The 10,216-nt window shown below is 32.0% G+C and overlaps 2 protein-coding genes across 3 annotated transcripts; both read left to right on the plus strand.

The window, feature by feature from the left end:
• Positions 1-313: 313 nt before the first annotated feature.
• LOC111371682 (probable disease resistance RPP8-like protein 2) lies at positions 314-2,767 on the plus strand. 2 transcript variants are annotated; one of them, XM_022993809.1, is made up of 3 exons: positions 314-2,000; positions 2,316-2,320; positions 2,546-2,767. In XM_022993809.1, the coding sequence occupies exons 1-3, from the start codon at positions 365-367 to the stop codon at positions 2,594-2,596; spliced, it is 1,692 nt and encodes a 563-aa protein (XP_022849577.1). In that variant the 5' UTR covers positions 314-364; the 3' UTR covers positions 2,597-2,767. The 2 variants fall into 2 exon arrangements, with proteins under 2 accessions (XP_022849577.1, XP_022849578.1); XM_022993810.1 differs by lacking the exon at positions 2,316-2,320 and having other exon boundaries at positions 314-1,997; positions 2,538-2,767.
• Positions 2,768-7,980: 5,213 nt separating this feature from the next.
• Positions 7,981-8,526, plus strand: LOC111371144 (zinc finger A20 and AN1 domain-containing stress-associated protein 5-like). Its single transcript, XM_022993052.1, has one exon. The coding sequence runs from the start codon at positions 7,981-7,983 to the stop codon at positions 8,524-8,526; it is 546 nt and encodes a 181-aa protein (XP_022848820.1).
• Positions 8,527-10,216: the final 1,690 nt, after the last annotated feature.

Below are 10,216 nucleotides of genomic sequence, written 5' to 3' on the forward strand. Positions count from 1 at the left end.
ACAAAACTGTCTATATGATAGCAAATAAGCAACGGGGATGCTCAATAATGGACTGAAGTCAATATATGTAATGTTGATATTGGTAGCACAACAAGCGTATTATTATTAAGATCTATCCACTTTATCATTTTTATCCTCTTCATAAAGTCAATTGCTTCTCTTGAAGATCGAATTTTGTTTATTGCTGGTCTTTATCGTATATTAAGAGCTAATGCAGGCAATATAATGGAAATGAGCTGTAATCGTCTCATTATTGCATAATTAACTGTATTATATTTAGGATCCGCTTAACAAATTTTTTTTTATAGCAAATGCAGAAGTTGATTCGTTGAATAATATAAAGCGCCAAGTATTGAAATATTGCATGGGCTTGCCATCAGCTATAGTTGCAGTCGGAGAAGTTTTAGCTAAAAAGCGTACATCTCAGGAATGGGAGACGGTGCTTCGAGATGTCAAGTTATTAATCGATAGAGGCCAACCAGTTGAACAAATCGTATCGCAAAAATCGATCTCAGATTTAATTTTTGATGATTTACCATATCACTTGAAACCATGTTTTCTTTATTTGGGTTTGTTTCCAAAGGGTTCGAAGATAGAAGTGGAGCACTTGTGTCTTCAATGGATGGCTGAAGGCATGATATCACGAGATGATGGTCAAGAAAATGGAACGATGATGGATTTAGCAGAAAGCTATTTGAGCGAGCTGGTACAGAGAAAAATGGTTGAGGTCGAAAAAGAAGAAACTCCATCTTTGAGAAAATATAGGTCTTGTAGTGTTCATGAGGATATGCACGATCATTGCTCACGGAAGGGAGAAGAATATTTCTTTATGGTTCTAGTTAAGAGAAGTTCCAATTCCCTCCCATTGACTACAAATCCTGCACGTAGAATGGCTTTACATTTAGGCAAGGAAGAAGATAGATCTTCTGTTGATGAGTTAAGAAATGAAAAGGTTGACCATCTTAGGTCTCTCTTACTCTTGAGTTCGCAGGATCTTCAGGTGAAGTTGGAATGGCCTCGAAGAATGTTTAAGAGGTACAGAATGCTGAGGGTTCTAACTTTTGAACGAGTTGACTTTCAAGAGAGAGGTCTACCTAGGGGAATGACATGGCCAATCTACCTTAGGTATTTGAGTTTCAAAGGATGTATTCTGGGTGTGTTGCCGTCATCAATAGGTGGCTTGTCTTTCTTGGAAACTCTTGATCTACGAGTTTCAAGTCAAATAATTATTCCCAATGTCTTGAGGAAACTGGGAAAACTTGTTTATCTATATCTTCCGCTCGAGTTTAAGATGCAAAATAACGGTAAGCTGTATTTGAAAAGTTTGAAGGAAATTGAGTTACTTCAAAACTTTGACACTGGGATGTGCAATGTTGCTGATCTTTTTAAAATGAAGAGGCTACGACACCTGTCTACGACTGTTGAAGGGATTTTGGGGGATCTTGAGCAGATTGTCCATCGCATGGTCATGACTTCAGAGAATACAGCTGTCTCCATTAAGGTCAAAAACTTTGACTGTTATACAGAAGAAAGGCATTCTGTTTTTAGAAAACTACTCGAGTGTAAGACTCTCCACACCTTGCATATGGATGGGCATCTTGGACAGATACCACTACACGATAAAATCACTACAACCCTGACTGGGATAGTCTTGATAGGCTCTGAACTTAAGGAAGACCCTATGGCAACTTTGGACAAGCTCCCGGAATTGCAGGTACTAGTATTGCAAGACAACGCATTTGCCGGAGAGAAAATGATATGCGTTAAATCTGGTTTCAAGAAACTCAAACGGTTAGAGCTCTTGACTTTGCGTTTCTTAGAGACGTGGGAGGTGGAGAAAGGATCCATGCCTGTGCTTTCCATTTTAGCAGTTAAAAACTGCGAGAAATTGCGAATTCTACCGGATGGATTAAGGAATCGATTTCGTGGAATCACATTTGACATTGTCAGTGAGCATATATCCAAAGATGGATTTAGGTTGAAAGAATCTGGACCAGGTAGTTTCTTAACCATCAGTAGTTTCTCTCAAACTATAATTTTCATCTTGTATTGCATTTTTAGGGAAATAACCAAATTTGCTGATTTGTCTGGTCTCCCTTTATCTCTCTCCACTCTCCCTTTCTAGAAAACAATATCTGAAGATTGTCCAAAACAAACACATTGAACTTATATTTCACTTTGCGATTGTTAGTACTCATATATTCAAATACAATACTGAAAAGTTATTTTTGAATCGTATAATCAAAATAGTTTTCTATTTTCTTGATACACTGGATTACGTGTCAAATAATAGAAAAGTTATTTTCTTCTAGGAGCTTCAATGTATATATTTTTTGTATTCTCCTAGAAATTGAATGATACGGGTCAAACGGAATAATGTCTATATATATATATAATGAGCACTAGTGTTCATCTTATCCTAAGTATCGATAACGTATCATATTAATGATTAGGATAAGATGAGCATCGGTTCTTATTAAATTATTTCTCTATATATATTTTGTGAATTTTGATTTCCAATATTGTTAATTTTGCAGGAACAGGGGCATTTCTATATGAAGATTTAAACTCTCGTTATCTTCCCACAAGAATATAATGTTGCAGAAATTCCAAGAAGGGTGCATTCGTATTGAACATGGAAAATGTCTTTTATTCTGGAAAATATCTAATTGTGTTTCTAAGGTAAAATGTTTCATATTTTAATTTGGAAGAGTTTCGGTGATGTTTGTGTCCTTTAGTTTGAATAAATTAATGTCTTTACTGTAAAGACCTTTGCCATTGTTGTGTTATAATTTAAAAGATTTATGGTAAAAAATTTGTACACTTTCTTTTAATTGGTGACTTTAGTGTTATAATTTGTTCACAATTATAAAAGGAATTGGGCCTTAAAATGGATGGAATTCGGCATGGGAAGCCACGAGGTCCAAATGAATGAAATTGGAATGTAAAGCAATATTTGCCTGTGCGCAGGCACTAAAATATTAGCCGATAGGCTGATTTTCAAATTTGATTTTTGGTGATTTTTCATGAAAGGTTCTCAACTTTTCATGAATAGATGTCACTATTTCGTGGATTATGAATTGAAATCTACAAATAGGTGATATGATCCAATTATAAATACATAAAACCGTCAATTGAAATCTGTTTTTATCCAATCCATTACTCAAACTCCCGTCTTTTTCAAGTTTTTAGAAGAAAAACACAAGTGCTTAAGTCTGTGTGTGCGTGTTTCCGATTTTTCAGTGTTCTTGCTACTACATTTGTTCTCTTCTCCCACTCCTACTCCCAAATAAATAAATAAATAAAATATGCAACAATCTCAAATGATAATCATGTAGAATGAGACTATCATGACAACGATCAAACTCATGAATCAAAACCTCATAAGGTTGGATCGATTTTATGGAATGAACTTCACCTAGTGTGGTAAGACAAATTGAAGTTCTTTCTAACAGCTTCGAAGATCTTCTACATTATTGATCCGGATTGGCACCACTACCGAAATCAACATGTGGAGACTCGGATGTTGTAAGGGCTAACAGACGAAGCATTAAGAAGATGAATTAACTTGTCTGGGTCACGTCTCAATGTTCTTCAGATAAATTATATGATTTCTACACCAACCCCACTTCGGTGAAAGAGATTTAGAATGCATTGTAATATAAATACAAATCCGTAGAGGAAGACCCAATAAAATTCCTAATGTCAAAGTATTTCAACTTTGAATTCCTTAATAGCGTTACCCTATCTTCCCAAGCACATAAATTGCAATTGCTTGTGAACAAATTGAAGGTGATCAAAATAGAACTTTTGAAATCCTTCCAAGTGGGAACAATCATTGCAAAATTCTCGGAGACTTGGAAATGATTTGATGCAAATTACTTTTAGTCTTAGTCAAAGTGTCAAAGAGTCATTGTCTAGTTTTATGCAAAGTCCTTGTTTCAATTAATTGTATTTTAAAAGTTGAGTAGTTGAAGAAGTCTATTAGTTTTCCAAGATTAATTTATTTGAAGTTTAGGTATTCTAAGAGTCATTACTGAGGTCAAAAAGTCATTTTTACTTTAAATAGAGTCAAGAATCCAGCTTTGTAATCAATTTTTATCATCAATTATTGAAAGTTTGTCTAAAACCCTCTTAAGGCTTTTTCCAACTTTTCCTTCAGAAATCTTGGCTCCAACTGTGTTTGGAGTATTTTAATCTTAGTTACTTCACTTGTTTAAGGGTCGGCTAACATTAAGTGCTATCAGAGCCTAAAATGATATATTATCACAGCAGATTCATGGTTGGACAATGGTGATAATAGAATTATTAAAGGATTTACCAGGTGATAATGGTGCTACCCACCCCGTTTAAAATTAGCTTTAAAGTTAAGATTTTTATCAAACAAAAAGAAAATATTTATTATCATTTTTGTTAGAATTAGGGAGTGATCCAAATTTTATTTGAAAGTCTATTTGAGGATTTTATTTGAAATCCAATTGGAAATTTTAATTAAAGTCTATTTGGAAATTTAAGTTGGAATTCAATTTTGGAATTGATAGTAAACTTGAAGAGGTCTTGAAGGAATCCAAGTTGCAATTAGTTTCTATTTGAATTTTTGGCAATGTTTTACTCCTATTTTATCCCAAATATCCCTTTATTAGTTTTACATATTGTATTGAGACTTCATCCTATATTAAACTCTTCATTGTGTTATATTCCTAATATGTTATGGATTGTGGTGTACAACACATATTAAATCAATCCTTGTGGATTAAGATTGTGTCTATTCTCAAAGAAAAAGATAAAGTATCTTGTTGAATCTGAGGTTTATAGAGATAACCTTGTTATTGATGGTAATTATATGAGGCACAGATTAAAGTCTAATTACAGTAATAAAGTATGCAATTATTGGTAGTGACGGGAACATAAGAAATGATTGTTATAAGTTGTAGAAGAATGAAAATTTAGCTGCTGCAAATCAGAAGGAAAAAGAATTAGAAACTTCACGTGAAGTCAATATTATAGAAAATAGGTGCAATGATGGAGAACCTTTGATTAATTCATATCAATCTGGCAAAATCGTTTCACCCCTTTTTGATGTATGTCTGTGTAGAGGAGTATTTTGAGCATTTACCTTGATTATAACTTTTTAAGTCAAAGTATAATGTTGTTTAAATTGGATTATATCGTTAATGCTCTTCTAAGCATTTGCCTTGGTATTACATGCCAACTATGACATGCACTGAAATTAGCATTAGCGGTGCTAAGATGGGGTTTGAAATCTGTTCTTTACTTGGCTAATTGTTTGAGTCAAGTTTGCACCCTTTGCCATTCAATTTTGCGGTTGAAAATAATGTGACAATTGAATATCATTCGACTCCACATTTTGTAATTATATGTCTTACACATGCTTGCAGTTCAATGTCATAACATGTCCAACAGTAGGCTAGGGCTTGATACCTATGTTTGATAAGGGTAGAGGTGGAAGAATATGGGTGGGGATATAAGTTCAAGTGGAAATATAGGCTAGTGAGTGTTTGGAATTGTCAGTTGCTTATTATATTAATAAATCTTTAAGTCATTCATGACTTATAAACTCAATTCATGGAATAAAAAACTACAAAGAACGTACTTGCTAAACTAATAACAACAGTAATAAATATTTAAGTGAGTCTCTCAAATGTATATTTATTAACTTAGGTCACATAATAGCAAAGTATATAAACGTAGGAATAAGTTAACCAAAATTACTAAAATAATAGTAAAATAAGCACAACATTAATAAATCTTCTCGAAATATGTGGTTGTTAACTAAATTCACAGAATAGCAAAGCGCAATGTGAACGTTGGGGTAATAGTATCACATATGTACATAGAGCATATAGTTAAGGTATTTTTGGTGAAACTAGAATCCTTCTATTTTTTCAATCTAGTTCCTTCACCTCCGCGAAACCCATTTAGATCCAAACATTATATACTTTTAGATGAATAGTTTGTCGGTCTGGGCATGCATGTTCTTATTTGGACATCTTGTTTGGGCTACTGGATTTATGTTCTTAATTTCCTAGCATGGATATTGGCAGGAATTGATTGAAAACTTTAGCATCGGCTCATGAACACACACTTTTGGCCAATTTGATCCGATGAAAAGATAAACCGTGGCTCTTTCCATTGTCCAAGAAAGATTGGTTGGACTAGCCTACTTTTTTGTAGGTTATATATTCACTTATGGTTCAGGTGTTAAAAATCAATGAGGTTTACTCTTCCTTTTTGAAATTCGAGGAGGTACCCGTGGTCCTCTTTTCAATAGTTAAATCAAAATTTTCCTCGAAAAACGAAATTTCTATTCAATGCAAAATGGAAGTATGATAATTATATGATAATTCCCTATCGACAACATATCTAAATAATAGAAATCTGTGTAACAATTCCTATTCTGGGGTTTACATATATTCATCTATTTTGTTAAAATAGAAATTGAGAAGGATTTTTTATTGAAAAAAATTAGCCACTTTAGCTCTTAATACAGGATCATTCAAATCAGATTTTTTTTTATTTTAATTTTATTTTTTGTTATTGGGATAGGTGAATTCTTATAGATCCATCCCCAAAAAGAACTGGACAAGATAATTTTTTATCATCCGGCTTGAGCAAGTGTTTTCCTAATGATATTATAAAATACAAATTGAGATAGAATTAATCAGTATTGATTTTTTCATTAAAAAATCCTTCTCAATTTCTATTATAACTAAATATATGAGAATATGTAAATCTCAGAATAGAAATTGTTACTCAAATATCTAGGTTAGCCAAAAGTTGGTTATCGGTTTCAGAACATAAGGTGTCCCTATTTTTTCAGGTAAGAGGGGTAGAGAAAATGCCTTGAGCTAGTGTTCGAGGGCCAGGCGCTACAGCAGAGAAGTAACCCATGAATACACTCGTAGCTATAGCTCTAACTCGATTATTTCTTATTAATTACTGTACCTCACAAGTCACATTAATTGCTTGACCGATAGTATCTCGACCTTTAACTACCAGAGCGTTATAAATATTACGCATCTTGTTTGACGGAATGGGAATGAAAAACAAGAAATACTCTTTTCTCAAAATATGGACATATGGGAGTTTAACTCCGAAAGAAGTACTTCATGAAGCTTGCCGAAATTTGATTGATTTATTTATTCCCCTTTAACGTAAATGATTCTTTTGAGACACAAGTAATAACTCATTCTCAATTAAAGGATAACAAACTTTCGAGTTTTGAAATGAATCGATGGAAAAACTGGTTAAGAGGGCATTATCAACAAGATTTATCTCAGATCAAAAGGTCTAGATTAATACCACAACAATGGCGGAATAGAGTATATCAAAGTCGTATGGTTAAAAGGACACGATGAGCATAAATTTCATCTTTAACTTCTATTCTAATGGACTGAATATCTTTTATAAGGAATTGGAGAAATATGGAACGATTTTTTCAGAAAATCCCCAACGAAAAATACACACTATCCCTTCCTTTCTTCATAAACTGAGCTATTTTTAGAGCCCATATCTGTTAATCGAAAAGTGGAATTCATCCTATGTTTTTTCCTTTCCATTCACTGGAATTTCTTCCATTTCATTGATTTTGTTTAGATCCTCATTTTCTTTCAAAAATAAAGGAAGGAGAAGGATCTTCTTCGATGGATCTCCAAATCGTGTTTTTCTAATGACATTATAAAATACAAATTGAGACAGAAATAATCAAAATTGATTTTGTCAATAAAAAAATCCTTCTCAATTTCTATTATAACAAAATAGATGAGTATATGTAAACTTCAGAATAGAAATTGTTATCTAAAATATTAATTATAATATTGTTCTACTTCAGGTGAAACAACAGGATACGTAATTATCAATTTAAAATTTATAGAAGAAAATTTAAAAGTATTTCACAAGATTAAAAATATTTTGTTATAACCTTTAAGTCTAAATTTTTTGTGAATTGCTTTTTCAACTATGGCACAAAAAAAAGAGAAAGATGAGACGAAATTCAAGGTCATACCGAAGGCCATCATGCTATGTGTTAAATGCGGTGTTGCTCCGACCAATGATTTGCATAAAAATTATTTTAGTGCCACTGCAGTTGGGTCCGCGTCCACTGTGGTCACGATGGTTGTAGGATCTAAAAAATCATTTAGATCCAACTCGTCCTTGAGGTCTTCGCCTGAGATGAAATTGAAACCTGTGGAGATCAGTAAGAGTTTGAAGAAAGAGGATTTGGATTCGACAGAGGTTGTGCAGGTGAAGAGAGAGGTAAATCGGTGCTCTGATTGTCGGAGGAAGGTTGGTTTGACCAAGTTTAGATGTAGATGTTGCGAGCTCTTTTATGCCAATCATCGTTATTCCTATCGGCACGATTGCAGCTACGACTACAAAGCCGCTGGAAGAGAGGCCATCTCAAGGGAAAATCCAGTGGTTAAAGCAGCTAAAATTGTCAAAATTTGTAGAAACCATTATCGATTGTATACATGTATATATCAATCTAGAAATAATGTGAAATGAAATGAAATGAAATTGATAAAAAAAAAAAAAATTGGAGAGCCTGCAGCCTGGCTCGATCTCCATCTTTAACACATCTTCAATTAACAGAGGAAGAGAAATTAAGGTGGTGGTCACAAGTGTTGGTTGTGATCACAAATAATTTAGTTGACTGTGACTATTAAATTGGTTAATTTGTGACCAATAAAGAATATGTGACCAATTAAAAAGGTAAATTGTGACAAAAAATAATGTATGACTTAAAAATTTGTTAATCTGTGACCAATAATTTGATAATTTGTGACTATATAATAAATTGTGACTTATAATATTTGTGATTTGTAACCAATAAATAAATCGTGACTTATAAATATTTTGATTTGTGACCGATGAACAAACTGTGATCTATAAAATTTTTGAATTACAACCGTAAAATAATTTGTGACATAAAATTTATGATTTGTAACCAAAAATTAATAAGTGAATAAGTAAATCGTTAATTTGTGATTAAATTGAATAGATCTGTGACCTAAATATATTTAATTAATAATTAATTAATTAAATTATAAATAAAATTTAATAAAAATCTGATTTTGAAGTTTGAAACTTGTTTTCTTGATTTTGAAATGTATGATTCTTGAACTCTTACTTATGAATTGTTTCCAAACTTAATTCATTTGAAAGTCTAATAGACTACAATATTATAAAATTTAAATCTAAAAAAATATTGCAACTAATTATAAGCTAAAAGAATTATGAACATCATAAATTTCACTAATCAAATAATAGATTAATTGAGATAGTTAAAATAATTTTGTTTCTCGTCAAAATCCCGATACAAATCATGTGATATATAGTGTAGTATTAAAAAAAAAATAATAAAGGAAAAAAAATATATGATTGAATACAAATCTTCAATTAACCCTAAAAATAAACAGAAAGCTAAATAAACACCACACTTGTATAACAACATATGATGCAATTTAGAGTAAAAAAACAAAAAAAATATATGGAAAAATACGTTACAAATTAAAAAAAAAAAAAAAAATAGAAGAACTTAAACATTGCACAATTCATATAAAAATGGAAAAAAGGGGAAAGAAAATAAATTGGAAAACTCATAGTATTTCTTGTATTGCCAACAAACAAGAACCCAACTATCTCGAACCTTGATGGAAAGAATATATAAACAATAACAAAGTTAAAGAACCGAAAACATCATATGCACATGAAAATAGGAAGAAAGTATTACCACCATGTGAATTCAGTGAACCAAGTCGAAAAAGCTAAATACTCACTACCAGTAAATCAAATCTTCCCAGTGGTAGAAAATCATACAAAATTTCTGATATGATCTACACAAATATAAATATTAATTTCCAATTTGAAAATATGATTTGAAAATGAACGAAAAAATATAATTATATCTAGTTATCTCACCTTTATCTAAGGTAGCCAATTCATACCAACAAAACAAAGAAAAAAAAAATCAACTTCGTGAACACGTTTAAAATGTGGGTTATTGTGTACAGGGAGACAAAGAAATTAGTAGATCTGGGAATTAGATCTTCGTGTAAGGTAAGAAAAATGTGCAAAAAATAAATAAAACTATCTATAGAATTGCACCACTCACAAGTACAAAACAACACCACCGTTTTTCTTTAAATTTTTTTTTATTTTTTTTATTTTTTTATTTAAGTTTGTCGGTCTCTAC

This window comes from Olea europaea, chromosome 22 (assembly GCF_002742605.1).
Source record: "Olea europaea var. sylvestris chromosome 22, O_europaea_v1, whole genome shotgun sequence".
Classification (NCBI taxonomy): domain Eukaryota; kingdom Viridiplantae; phylum Streptophyta; class Magnoliopsida; order Lamiales; family Oleaceae; genus Olea; species Olea europaea.